The sequence below is a fragment of the Grampus griseus genome (genome assembly GCF_964374135.1).
Source record: "Grampus griseus genome assembly, chromosome: 8".
Lineage (NCBI taxonomy): Eukaryota > Metazoa > Chordata > Mammalia > Artiodactyla > Delphinidae > Grampus > Grampus griseus.
The window spans coordinates 70,973,653-70,988,973 of NC_139002.1; the positions used below are offsets into that span (position 1 = coordinate 70,973,653).

A 15,321-nucleotide genomic window follows, 5' to 3' on the forward strand; every position below is an offset into this window, starting at 1 on the left:
TCCTGCTGCCGCAGCGCATGCTCCACAGTGAAGAAAGCAGGCCAGTCTTCCAGGCTAAGGGGTTTGAAGACTTACCTCCCAGCGAAGGTAGAAGCACCGGCGGGAGCAGGAAGGCTCTGCAGGCTCCAGCAGCAGGCAGCGTAGGCCAGGGCTGCACGAGCCGAGGGCTGACCAGGCTTCAGGCTAGGAAGAGTTGCCAGGGCACAGACAAGGCCGTACACGGAGGTCATAAAACAAAATTTATCTTTAATTTGTAAGTGTCAACAGCAGTACAAAAGATGGAGTGATGACGACTAGATTAAGGGTAGAGAGGACAGTCTTGAGGTAAATGAGCATAAATAGGCAGTTCTTATAGACACTCCCCTGAGGGGCCTAGGCCCCGTCATGGCATATACATTATCACCCAAAGATGGCATGTTTAACATATCAGGAAAGCACCTTGTGCAAAAAGGAAAAAAAAAAAGTAGCTAAGGTGCCAACATACACCAGGATAGATAAAGACAGTGTCTTTCAATTTTGTCTTTTCCCTTAATTATGAGGCAGAGGAGGGGAAGACTTTGAAAAGTACCACTGAAAGATTATTCAATGTTGAGTTTTATCTCACGTCAATACTGCACAACGAAATCCAAGAAGTGTGTGTATGCAACAAAGCTAAGAACAATGATTCATTCCTTGAAATTTGAAGATACTCTTCTTTTTTTCTCATTTCTTTAATCCTTAGCAAACTTTTTTTTCCATTATCAAGAGGAGAGTGTGAGAAAGATGTGATGGCAACCCTTAAGGTCATTTAAAAACTTTACACTGGACTGTACAAGATTTTTTTTTTTGATAAACTATTTACATTTTCAGACTTTCAAACATATTCAAAGCAGCAATAGACACTAGTTTTTATGGTTTTTGTTGTTTTTCTAATTGCCCAAATAGTTACCAGCCACGGGCCAAGTAGGTACCTGCATTATACACAGAATTTCTACAAAGAATATCTGCAGTTAAAATTTGCTCAAGGGTGTATTCAACGCCCTTAGCGTCCCAAGGGCCGCACCCGCAGTGTCGCTAGAGGAACCAGCACAGCACCTTGACAACAGAGTTGCAGTTGTCCCAACAGCCCTACACAAACTTTACACTTTGAAACAGCAGCCAGCATTCAGTCCAGCATGTCAGTGAATTGTGCTGATTAAATTAACACAGAATACAATCTCACAATATACATCACAAACAAATTACAATGTCGGGAAATAAAAGAGTTACAGTAAGATAAGTTATGTAGTAACAGCTTATAAGCTCGTCTAAGGTAATAAAAAGTTTACATGGCAAATACAATAATGAATGAACATAAATGCTAAGCATTCTAATTTGCTACAAGCTGGAAAGGGTACAATAAAGACTGCACTTTTCCAAAAAGCAAAAACACGTATGACAAAGGAAGACAAACGGAGAATGCACATGAGCAGGTCTGCAAGTGTGCAGCATACAAAACAGTTAAATATTTGCACATTCCCCATATTCCAAGAGCACCGGCACTGAGGCCTCACTTTCTGCTTGTGGTTCTTCAGGAATAAGAAGCTACTGAGCAAGATATGTCACTGAGTTGCCTTTAAGCTTTCATATTGCCACGGACACCAATTAGAAGAGGATCTGCACTAAGCTTTACCTTTTTGCCCCTCCCCCTCCCCCCTCTAGCCCTGCCCCAAAGGTACCAGCATTCCAAATACTTGTTCATGGGCTTTTGGGAAGAAATCTGTCCCCAAAAGAAAAGACGGCATGGGGATGAAAGGGAAATGTGTTTGCATATCAATATTTTCAGTGATATTAGCAGAGGGTTACACTCAATAGTACATGGCATCAGAAACAGAACATAATCGGCAGGAATAGCAGATAGAAGTTGTTTATTAAGGAAGAAAACATGTCAGGGGACAGATGACTTAAGGAAATGATGCAAGTGCTTTTGAAAAAGGACAAATGAGGTCATACAATATTATTATACTTTGAGAAGTGAGTTTAAGTGCCAACTCAGTCCTTAAACAAACGTGTACAAAATCAGGCAAGGCTACAGCAACCATTTTTGTCATTTTCTCATTAGAAAGGAAGACCCAGTAATAAAGTCAATACATTCCTCTAGCTGCATTCTTTGCAGTTGTTGGCACTTGGTACAGGACTTCTCATACGGTTTAAAACTACTAACTGATTCTTTTTCTTTTCCCTAATGAGTAGGTAGAGGTCACCTCTTTGCAAGACGAGTAAATTGAGAGAAGCAGCCTCAGCTGTGGTGTTCAAGTGACCGGGCTGCCTTCCTACTGGGGTTAGATGGGCTTCCTCAAAACAATTCCTGCTTTCAGCTAGTGCCTGTGCTCCCCGCTCAGGAGGGTGTGCTCCGGAGAAGCAGCCTGGCTTCATAAGGAAAAGAAAGAAGCCTTTAATTTCAGCCCTAGAGTGATCACACCCTTTTCAAACACCCCAGGCTCCAGTGGGGCTAATGTTCAGGGGAGGCCAGAATTTGACAAGCTCAATAGCACTGTGAGCCCGCACCTGAATTTAGAACTTGGCCTGAGAGATGGTGTCAGGACCCTGGCAAATCAAATCAGGCCTGAGGACAAGGCTGGGGTGTATCAAATACCAAATGAAGCAAACTGATGTGCCCCTAAAAGGGTGAGCTGAATACAGGTGAAAACAACAAAGCTTTCGTACCTTCCTGGAAAAGATACTGCATCGCATCTGCCAATGAAACAGAAAAACTGCCTGCCTGGCTGCTCCTGTCCACAGATTAACCTTTTCTTTCTCTCTCACTTTCTTTCTTTCTTTTTTTTTTCTTTCTTCCTTTCTTCCTTCCTTCCTTCCTTTCTTCCTTCCTTCCTTTCTTTCTTTTTCTTTCTTTCTTTTCTTTCTTTCTTTCTTTCCTTTTGCTTTTCTTTCTTCCTCTTTCCCTTTCTTTCTTTCTTTCTCTCTTTCTTTCTTTCTTTCTTTTTCTTCCTTTCCTTCCTTCCTATTCCATATGGTCCATTTTTTAGAACAGGATTGTCTGCCAGTGTCCCTATTCTAAGTGACAAGGAAAATCCTGATCCTGCAAGTTCTTTAACAAAATGGAGGTAACTTTTACCTTTGATTTGAAGATACTATGAAATAGGGAGTGATGGGAAAAAAAAAGTTGATTAACATTCTTTAATTGGCATGGTGGGACCTTCATTAATGGCCAATCTCAGAGAACGATTTTTGCCTTTCTAATGGCATTCATGCTTCATGCTATTAAACGGTCACAGAACTACCTTCTAAGGTTTATGTGGATTCACAAAGCAAATTGACTCTCTCCCAGCTGTGTTGGAAATTCACCATGTTCAATTCATCAACTTTCTATAAGAAAAAAAAGTGAAAGTCTGAGTCTGTGGACAGTGGGTTCTAAACTGTATGAGAACCCAACTGATGGGTTTTGCTGCTCCAGCTACAGGTGGGACTCTGCTTTCTCACCGTGGCTGATAATTCACTACCCCATGAGGTACAGTGACTCGTCAACTTCTAGTCTGGACCAACATATATGGATAGAGAACAAAAAGGAAATACATAACTTATATTTCACTAAATATTCATGAGCCAAAAATAAAATTCTATTTCTATGTTATATTTACACAATTAGAAAAATCTAAAATGAGATGGTGAAGTCATAAAAACTTTGTTTAAGCCCCACTGAAAATAAAATGACGTGATCCCTATGATTGTCATTCTTAATTTCCATGGATATTTAGAGCCAAACTTGGCTAATAAATAGAATAAACTGCTTATGTGCAGAATTTAGATTCAAATACAGCATCACTGTTTGACCCAATGAAAGAGACGTTTACAATCAGATCATTCCTGAATAGCCTTTCATTTTTAAGAACATGGCTAGAAGTAACTGAACCCCAGTACTGAGGCAGAGCTGGAGCTAAAACAAAGTGTTCATACACACATGTATTTTGCATAAATAAATGAAATAACAAGACATAAAAATGACTCAAATCCGGCAACTGTGAGGCAAGCCCACACGAGTCGAAACAGATGACTTTTGTTCATGTAGTTTTCGTACAACAGCTTCACATTAGTCAGAAGTGATAAAAAATACCATTTATATCCAGTGCTTATAACACTTATGAAACAACATCTGTGAGTGTGTGTGTTTTTTGTTTTTTTTGTTGATTTCTTTTTTTGTTTCTTTTTTTTTTTTTTTTTTTAACTACAAGCAAAATCAAGTTTCAGTCCTAAAGAACAGTCCTTTGTTCTCCACCAGCCCAGAATATTATTTTGGCATGGTCATAAAAACAAACAAAATTAACCTACTATTCTAAATGTCTGCCTTTGTGCAAAATTAATTACATACAATACAATGCTAGCCATACAGCACTCTACTTATGCAACAAAATTAAAAAGGAGCGGGAGAGGGCAAAAGCAAGAGTCAAAGAGAAAGAGAAAACAACGTGAGAATGAACTGAGGAGGAGAGGTATATAATCAAAAGAAACCAGTAAGACAATAATAAATACTCTTTTTTTTTTTTTTAGGAAAACGACCTCCTCCTCATTTGAAATAAATGTACAAAAACAAAGTTCCAATCCCCAATCAATATTAAGAACCAAACATTCCTATCAGTACCTTAATCAGTTGATAGAGAGCACTCCTAGCTAATGACATAGACAGGAAAGTCTTGGCTAGACCTATTTATTGCTATTAGGTATGGCCTTGAGCACTCTTAAATAAATATGAAGGTACACTATTTTCTTCCAAGTGACAAAATGGCTCAAGAAATCTGATGGGGCCGTTCCTATGTCCTGGTGATCAGATTCTGGTTGTCCCATGAGGTGAACTGTCCCATCTGCTGACATTCTCCCATCAAACTACTCTGGGTGAGGCTTCCCCATAGGCAATCAGTCCTGGTTTCAGGAAGGTCAAAATGGCATGGCTGAGCTCCCTGCAGTTAGGAGATGGGGAATGAAGCCTCACTGCTTCCCAGCCCATCAGTGCACCTCCAGAAAAATCCTTGTGTGACAAGGGCAGTTAATCTTGTTCACACATAGGCATGACCCCCATGCAGCCACAGATGGAGGGAATGAGCCAGAGGAACTCGTCTGCTGCCCCAGGAGTGATCTGTTCCCCAGAGTTAACAGTAGGAACATCCCATTTAGGGAATGTATTTCTCCTCCTTCTCCTTCTCTATGGTTTTCTTTCATTCTCTGAATGTATCACGACTATTTGCCTCTATCTTTGCTTTGAGGCTGTCACGTGGCTTCTTGCATCCTGGGGATTTTGCAAAGAACTCCCTAGATGTGCGAGATGGGACAAGGCAGCTCAGTATAAAGGCGCCAGCCCATGACAGCATCCCTGTGGACTCCTACATGGACCACAGCTTTGGGCTTTAGGATTGGCTGCGGGACTCCCCTGCCTGGCAGTCACCACTGTTGACCCTTGCTGCTGAATGGCATTGAGGGGAAAGGCCACTGATGCAGATCCTACCACTTGTTGCCTAATTGAATTAGGGGAAAATTCTGGCAAAAGATTCAAAGTCACGGGGAACCTCAGGGGCAATACCTGTTGAAGTGTAAATCTCTACACCTGTATCCAAATACACAGCTCTATAGCCATATATACACTGATGTTCAAAAACAACAATATAGGTATTTAGTAGTATCTTGTTTCAGAAATGCATCCAGATGTTCTGGGGACATAAAATCACTATGTACACCTTTGTATCTAGCAGGAGAAGGAGGTGAAAAGGGCTGAAAAGTTCTTTGGGGAAGGAGGGTAAGAAAAAAGAATTATTAAATTAATGCCACCAACAATTTTTTTAAATAAATAGTAAGTGGACCCTTGACATTCTGGAATGAATAAATTATTTAAGAGAAAATGTGTTAAGACTGAATGTCAGGGTTAAAGGCAAAGGGATAATGGATGTAGTGAGAGGTGGTCTCAGGCAGAGAAGACCACCATGTCGGTATCTGGTGTGGTGATCGCTCTGGTGCGTGGACGTCGTACCACGTCACACACTGATGGCACGTCAAGAGGCAAACACAATTGGGTACATGCACTGTGGCAACCTTGTTCATTCCTTACAATATCTTGTCTCCAGATTCCTGAGTACTTCACCATTTTCTGAAAAAAAAAAAGTGTGGTTTGCTATTTTATTTTAAGATGCCAAAGATTGTCTAAGACTTTGCAGTGTCTCCTTTAAGACTTTCAAAATATTAAGATTCAAAAGTTATGAAAAAGTTTGGCACATTCAAAGTTTAACTCTACACATGGAAAAATGGAATTCTGAGGCCTTTTGAATATGCTCTACATGCAGCTGCACACGCCGTGGACTTGTTCTGTTTCACAATATGAAATTCTCAGTTGTTTTCTAAAATAATTCAGAATAAAAACACATTCACAACTTGTAGGCTGGCACAGCATACCTGAGTGAGAATGTTTAACCCCATCTAAAACAGTAACTTAAACCTTTATCAACATCCAAAAGAAAAAAAGTAAGACAAAATATAAGACTTGTAAGACAGCTATGGGTTGAGATAAGTTTTCAAGTCCTGGTGTCTCATATTTAATATGTCTTCACCTAAATTAAAAAACAACAACAACAATAACAATAACGACAAAAAACTCAAGTTCATGAAAAATCTGGGAAAACTTAATCTGTCTCACGCTTTACGAAACAATTAAGACCATTCTGCTGATGTAATTGTGGAGCCACAAATGCATGCGGGCTCTTTAAGAACTTTTCTGTTGGGGGAGGGGAGGTGAAATGTCAGAGTATTTTAATTCAGCAAACAAACACTCCTCAGTTGGCACTGACAGCTTCCGGGGCTTCATTTTCACTGCTATAGTCTGATTTGGGATCATCTTCATAGTCGTCATACATTTCCATCTCATCCTCTCCATTAATCATTTCATTTCCAGCTAGGCTTCCGCCGTCTGTCTTCATTCCATAAGTGCTCTGGATGACCGGGAGGCTGGGCTCTGGACTGGCGGAGGTGCTAGAGCAGTCAGATGTCATCTGAGGTGATGGTGTGGTAGTTGCCATAGTAATAGCACCAGGATACACAACACCTGTTCCTGTGGTGATTGGAATCTGAGGCTGCTGCCTGTATAGATTCAAAAAATAAAATAAAACAGAGGGAAATATCTATATACGTATGTTCTTCCGTGTGGCATCGGAATTCACCCCTCACACATTCTAAAAGGGGGCTCTGTTTGAAATTCTAAGCAAATGACAAAATGTGACAAAGGTGTTTCCTGGAGGAGTCCTGCAAATCTCCCTGATGATGTGATTGGTGTTAAGCAACAATGGAGCAATTTATCCATGGCTTTGCAACATGAAAGCAAAGCTCTGATAACCCCTTGGCATTTGGAACAAATACTATAGTTAATTCCACAAAGTTACATGTGAGATCATTTTTTAAGATCTCCCAGGACATGACAAAAAAATAGGCTGGTAATATGAGACATACTATAATGATACTGTTAAGCAGGTTTGTGTCTTCACCTTGGTCTGAGAACTGTACAAAGGAAAGATCAAGATGAGAAAGGATCCAGTATATCCCAGAGTCAGATTTGGCAAAGCGTGTATTTGGTATCCGTGTAAATGTCTACTTATTTCCGTGGCTGAACTTGTAGGGAAGCTCCTTGAAGCTTCTACTTCCTAATTATGAAAGGATCATCTTGGATGTCGTTAGTCCTGTGGCCCTGGGCTGGAGCTGGGGTTGGAGGAGTCAGGAGTGAAGAACAGTGAAAGCTCCACCACTTAACAGAATAACACGCTGCCTCATCCTAGATCCCAGCGGGTGCCAGGGCATGGTCACACCAGCTCAGTCTGTCGTCATGACACTCTAGTTCAAATAAACTTACCAGACCCTTTACAAAGGGCAGTCTCTCCCTCTGCAGGGAGACATGGCTACCTGTCTCTCAGTTTCCCTTGAGGCATTGTAACTGGTTGAAAGAATGGAAGACCTACTACCTAGCTCAAAGACTAGGACTGAAACAATATTCTCACGGATGCAATATTCACCAAGTGTTTCTCAATCTCTATGTACAGTATTATTAATTCACCTCAAAATGTCATTGTAACTCTCTTTTCTGAGCCTCAGTTTCCATCTATTTATAAAAGCTGGGGTCAGGGAAGTCCTGGAAAGTCCTTCCACCTGTTAATACTTGGCCTCAGGTCAGTCCATCACTTGAAGCATTCTTATTGACCCCCCCTACATTGAAACTTCTATCCACCTCAATCTAAAAGCAAAATACGCTGAATTTGTGAAGAGCTAGCTTAGTTACCAGCTATTCTTTGACACGTCCTGAAGGAGCATAACTTCTCAAAAATGTCTGCATGCCTTCCAGCCTGGTAGAAGGAGAAATGATGGAAATGGCCTAGAATCACACTGTGGGATATCTGATAATGCTATTTTTAACAACTTCTTTCAAACACTAGGAGGCATAATAATGATGCCTTAACCTTTGACTAACATAATATATAAATATTTACATATATATTACCTCATTCAGTTAACATGGCAACCCCATGAGGTATTACTATGCCCAGTTTTCAGATGAAGAAAATGAGGCCTTGCTTAAGGTCCTGCATTCAATAATCAACACTACTGGGATTTGAACCTAGGTCACCTGACTTGAATTCCATCACTCTTTCCTTCCCAGATATTCAATATACAGATACACTATGCTCACTACATCCCATAAAAATTCCTGATTTCTATAGAGCCTGTAGGTATCCAGTTGATACTACGTGCCTGATATTGATGCATTTTCTATGATGCTCGTGGTTATTTTTTTGATTGCCCCAAAGAAGATGATAGAGGAATCTAAATCTATGTATAGAAACATCTGATAAGATATTGTTTTTGCTTTCATAGAATCAAATTCTAAAAACAGTATACTTCTTGCTTCCTAAGTTTTTGGCAAATTAACACAAATTAAATTTTATGCTAACCTACCCAAGGCAGTAAGAGCCTCATTAAATATTTTACTGAATTTGGATAATTGCAATAAAAATATTTTTGCCTTAATCACGTAATGAGTGTCGAGTGAAAACTTTTACTGCACTATTAACCCATTTTACAGATTTCCCAATATGGTGAGTTAATCTATAATATAAATTCTACATACCATATGCAAACTATCAAATGATACATTTTCTTTTCATGAAGGACATTTTCTTTCTGCAAAGAATAGATGGTCATTTTTTTGCAGTATTTTAAAATCAAAATATCTATATATATTAAATAAATTTGAATTGACCTCTTATTATGTGCTATGGACAATGCTTAGATGTTTCCACATTATCTCCTTTAATCCTCACAATAAGCCTGAGAGATAAATAGAGGTGCAAAACTGAACTCCTGATCATTCTCCCATGTACTGGGCTCCTCTCATGGCCTTTCAGATCTTGGTTAATGATTACTTCATCTTTCTGACTGCTGGGGCCAATCCTATATCCCTATATCCAATCCATCAGCAAATCCTACTGGTTCACTCTCAGGATCATATCCAAAATCCCTTCACTTTTGCCACCTGTACCTCTACAAACCTGGTTCAAGCCACCACCAATGCTAATCTGGTTTACTGTAAGAGCCTGCCTCCTTAGTTCAGGGCACATCCCCTTCAGACAATATTTCAACACAGTAGATAGAGTGATCTTTTTAAAACCTAAGTCAGATCACAATACTCTTCTGCTTATAACTCTTCAATGTCTTTCCATCTGACCCAGATTCAAATTCAAAGTCTTCACAATGGCCAACAAGTCCTTTCAGCATGTGGCTCTCTACTACCTCTGAAATCTAGTACTCATCCCACCTACTCATTCTGCTCCTATTGCTCTGGCCTCATTATTTCTTGAACAAGCCAGGCGCAACCTCTCCTCGAGATCTTTGCAATTGCTGTTCTCTCTGCCTAGTTCTCCCAGATACCTGCATGGCTAGCTCCCTCACCTCCTCAGGTCTTTGCTCAAGTTAATCTTCTCAGTGAGGTTTTCTATAGCCACTCAGTTTAAAATTGCAATCCATCCTCTAAAACTCCCTACCCCTTTCCCTCCTTTAGTTTGTTCTAAGGCATTTATTATTATTTGATATTTATTTATTTATTCATTCATTTACTCATTCATTGTCTGACATCCCCCACTAGAATGGAAGCTTCATGAAGATAGGATTTTTCACTGATGTAGTCCCAGAGCTTAAGCAGTGCCTGGGACATAGGAAGCACTCAACAAAAATCTGTTGAATACATGGAATGAGAGAATGAACTAGTGAATGAGAAGGAAAACAAATGAAAAGTCTGGGTAACCTGTTCTACAAAAGAAAAGATATAATGAGCTTAGATATATGAGAGAGAGGGTAGTGGAGAAGGAATGTGAATATAATCGTCTTTAAATGCTTGAATGATTTTCTTCACAAAAAAGTAAGAGATTTGTTCCAGAAGTGACCAAAGAAGAGGATCGGAACCTATCTACAAAGTAGCAGAAAGGCAGAGTATGGCCTACTTAAGAAGAAAGAACTTTCTAGCATCAGGAGGTGTTCCACAAAGAAACTAGCTCCCTTGAAAAGTGGCGAGCTCTCTAGCCCTCAAAGAAAGAGTTCAAGCTAAACTTAGAAAGGACTCCTACAGTGGCTGGCTATGAAGGACATGACTTCTGAGGCCCCTTCTATGTGACCACTGATGCTGCGGATGCAGAATCATAAGCTAACTGTCATGTTGGTCTTGCTCTCGTTGTCATTATCAGCATAAAAAGAGACTAAAAAAATTAAGTGAGCATAGGTAATTATAATTGAAGAAATCTGGCTTTCAAGGGTTTCCAAAATATTATTCCACCCTACATATTTTACTTTTCTTACTGCCAGAAAAAATTCCTAGGATAGCCTCCTTATTTATTTTTGAACGTTTTCACATTTCCCCCATTTGTTCATGCTCTCTTTCATGCTAAAATAGGAATCTTTACCTGTACTTTCCACCAGCCTGACCCTACCTAAACCTCAAGTCCCCTTCCTCAAGAATGGCCTACGCGTGGTCCTAATGCATAGTAATCTCCCTCCCTCAGAGCTTTACTTGCTCTTGTCTATATAATCAAAATTAGTATTCCATTATACATTATGTGGAGCACTATGCAATGTATTCTGTGTGTGCATGTGTGTATAACAAACTATTATTTGCTAACCTATTCATGTATATGTCTGGATTCTCTGACTATAGCATTCTCTGAAAGCTCACTGTGTACAGAATTAATACCTCATGTACTATATTAATTTAGTACAGTACTAGGCACACAGCTGGTTTCAAATAGGCCCTTACCAACTGACTGACTAATCAATTAACAAAATGGAAAATCTGGCCAGCAGGCTCAAGCTTTGTCTATCGGAAGTTACTTTCCTAAAAAGCATTTTTCCTTCCTTTACAGATCAATTGCAAAGTCAAAATTCAAACACTGCAGATTTCACAAACAGGGATAGCTGGCAAGCATTGGACTTTACAAATAATGAATGTGCACATCAAAACAAAAGTTGTAGATATTTGTAAAAGTACACGCATGCAGCTGATATGAGTAGAGATGGCTAAGAACCCTCCCTCCCAGCCCAAGTAAAGAGTTTGAGCTGTTCCTGATAGAGTCCAGCATTGTTGCATGGTTTCCAAATCACAAGAAGAGTCCTGGAGTATAGTCTAGCTTTGCCAATTGCAATGGAACTATTTATTTATGTTGTCAAAGCTCCTGTTTGCTGATCCTTTACAGTATCTATAAATGAAGGCAATGAAGTTTGCTTCATTAGGAGATTAAACCTATAAATTGCACATCTTTTTACATTACCTATTAGAGATTCTAATCTGGCTTTCTCTACAGGACAATGCTAAAAATAGCATGTCTAGTCTATGCTACTCAGTTAAATTTGTAAGTATCTTATAGGTTTTATTCAACCTCTTTGAGATTAAGATCAAAATGGCAAATGTTCAAATCACTTACACCACAATGCAGGAGAACATAATTCTTTATAATATGAAATATATACCTGACACATAACATCATTTCTCTAGGATAATAATATTTACTCTAATTTGGGGCTTACTATATGCCAGACATTGTTCCAAGCACTTTAGATACATTAAGTTATTCAATCTTCAGAAAGGTCTGATGTTGTAGGTATTACTGTCATCCCCATTTTACATATGAGGAAACTGAGGTACACAGAGTTTAAATAAGTTTCCCAAGGGCAAGTGGAGAGTTCAGAGGAATAAGAATTGCTATGCACTAGTTCCTAGAGCCAGGAAGAAGCAGAGCCAGTATTTGAGCCAGAACAGACTGGCTCCAGAATTGACATTCTTAACCACTACACTATACAGCCTCTAAGAAATTTGTAGGCTCTAATTGAGAGGTATGTGTAAGGGTGAAAAGGAAATATGTTTCACATAAGCCTGGTCTAAATCTCAGCTCTGCTATTTACTAGCTGTGTGGACTTGGACAAATTATTTAACATCTCTGAATATTGTGTTTTTCAACCTCATAGAGAAGATGATAGTGCCTATCTTATAAGTTTGTTGTATCTGCAATAATCTGTATAATTCACTCAGCATAAGTAAGTATTCAATAATTTACCATTATTGTTACTTAAAAAGTAGCCCCAAATTTTAATAGTTTTTAGTATCTGCATAATTCTCTATTAGCTCACACGTAAATTACTGAATATGCTTTAAATAAATTGGAAATACATTACATTTGGCCATAGTTCTTTGGGAAAAGACAATGTTGTAGCTATATGTACCCTAATAAGTATCATCTTAACATTAATAGTACTCCTATCAGGATTATTACAGAACTCTGATACTTAACCTATCAATTGAAGGGGTTAAATCCAAGGTTAGAGCTAATATTACTCCATTTCATATACTGATAAATTCATTTCATAATAGCTAATTAAAAAAAAAAACCTAACTCACTGAATTTCCAGTTGTATCATCAGTAAAATGTATGAGTGTTGAGCAATATATGTAATTTTATTGGCTTGAAAGTTATGCACGTCTTTTCAAAATCAGCTATAAAAATTGATCTCACCCCCATTCCCTCAAGAAGTCAATAGCAATCTTTGAATTTCTTGTTTGTCTTTCCCTCTTGTAAATAACCTCGTATCTAATGAAGATCAGTTTGCAAAGATGAATCCCAGGGAGCTAATAATCTATCAAATACAACTACTTAAAAGAAAATACGAATCCTTAAGTGGAAATAATACCTGGCTTTATGTAGCAAGTATTATCAAAACTGGGCAGAGGAGAATACTGAGCACTGGAGATTTAAGAGTAAGATATTCTGGCCATTGCCTGCACATCCATAGCCCTATTCCACAGTCTAAAATGAGCCTTCCACAAAGGACCTCTACGCCATCAGAATCCTTAGTCTCTAAATTTCCAAGCTCCTTTTATGCTACTGTATACCACACCAAAAGACCTTATTTTCTCTAGGTTCTAGGAGCTCTTCCTCAAATGGCACAGTCATACTCACAACTGTGCAGAATAGGACTCTGAGGCATATTTTGAAGCAATGTTGTGAAGACAATTCCTCAGTCATTTGGCATGACAGAGGCAGAGACCTGATTTAATCCTTTGCTCTTGCTCCCCTTTCAGTAGCCATAGGACCTCTTGAAGCTTCCATTTCTTTATCTTATTTAGAGGATTATATACTTTGTATACCTAAAACACCTCGTATACAGTAGGCATTCAATAAGTGGTAGACGCTATTGAGTTGTTTTAGAGTTTCATTTTACATGCATTGTTATGTGTTGAGGTATTTCGGTCCAGAGCTGGTATCAATGTTCCCTTTGGTAAAGAGGACTAAATTAAATAGAATTCCTGCATCTCATATTTTCAAATAAGTATCAGGGAACTAAAATGGTACCTTTGATAATCTTCCAGACCATGGCAAAAGAGACCCACTATGCAACACAGGGGACATGACTGAGAGAAGGGTGGGAATGACAAAACATCTCAAATTTAAACTTTTGATTCTCCGCACAAAAGAGACTATATACCTTTTCAGAGATAGACTAACAGGATTAAAAGAAGACATTACACAGTCTTAAATTTATATTTTGTTACCTACAACTATACTTCCTAGAGTACACTGTGACTTGATATATTTAATAAATTCTCTAATTAACATGTGAGTAGCCCAATTATATTGTATTGTACTTTTGGTGTTAAAGGCATTACTTTTTAAAATGCAAACATTTGTAACACAGAAGAATTTGATATCTTATTTTGGCATGTCTTCAGCTGTTAATACACTGGGATCCTCAAATAACAAAGTGATTTAAGCCTCACTTTACCTCGAAAAGGTTCTGCCATAGTGTAAAGAAATTCATTGATTATCTAGTGTGATATAAAATATAGTTTTACTCTGATAGCAAATCCATATTTAATAGTAATAATAATGACAGGAATTCACCTTTATTGATATTGTACTAAGCATTATACAAAGTACTTTTAAAAGCACTGCCTCATTGAATCCTCTCAACAATCGTTAGAGATAGGTACTATTATTCGTTTCACTTCACACATGAGAAAACAGAAGCTTAGAAAAGTTAAATAACTTGCCCAAATAGGTCGCACAGCGTCTCAAACTCAGTGATCAAACGCAGAATCCGATGCTCCTCCCCAGAACACTCTAGTGTATTGTATAGTGATCCAGACTGCTCTCATTGGCCTTCTTTTTTTTTTGTATTCTGACTATTTACTTTTCCAAATTAGTTGTATGTTTTTAAACACATGCTTCTGAAACCAGCCTTGTGTTTCATGAGGTTATTTTCTGAGTGTCCTTAAAAATAAATGGTTCTTTACTCCTCCTTTAAGGCATCTCTTTTCTTCACCTCCAAGTGAAGCTTTCTTGTTTCCCTGGCACAGCACAGCTCCTCAATTCCCCTTCCAGTTAACAGTGAACACAGCTTCCTTTTTGCTTCCTCCACTTCTCTCTCTCAAGCCCTTTCCCAAGTGTCTCCCCAGTCTGATGCCAGCTGCCTCAGGCCACTGCCTCCAGACGGCCCTCTGGTTTGCCACCCCTGTGCTGCTAGGTCTGAGTGTGCTGGAACCTACAGACATCTGCACCCCGCTCTGCTGACCACTGTGGTTACAAGAGGCCTCTTTCGAGTGCAGACAGCCAGTCAGCCAAGTGGAAATTTATACCAGAAATCTATTACCTAATTTTTAAACAAAATGACATGAAATCAGACTTGAAGATATCAAAAACATGTCCAGTTTCTGATTTAAGCAAGAAAATCCACATTGTTACTGCTTCTACCACAGAATAATTTACTGCAACAGGAGTTCTGGATCTT

The 15,321-nt window shown here is 38.9% G+C and overlaps 1 protein-coding gene across 7 annotated transcripts in view; it reads right to left on the bottom strand.

Moving 5' to 3' along the window:
• Positions 1-291: 291 nt before the first annotated feature.
• The window catches only part of SOX6 (SRY-box transcription factor 6), a 624,429-nt gene continuing 609,399 nt past the window's right edge, over positions 292-15,321 (bottom strand). For 6 of the 7 annotated variants that reach the window (XM_082660447.1, XM_082660449.1, XM_082660450.1 and 3 more), the window contains one exon: positions 292-7,092. In XM_082660447.1, coding sequence (XP_082516573.1) covers positions 6,789-7,092 — 304 coding nt within the window. In that variant the 3' untranslated portion in view covers positions 292-6,788. Of the gene's footprint in view, positions 7,093-9,124; positions 9,178-15,321 lie in introns of all 7 variants that reach the window. The other variant, XM_082660451.1, reaches the window with a different exon arrangement.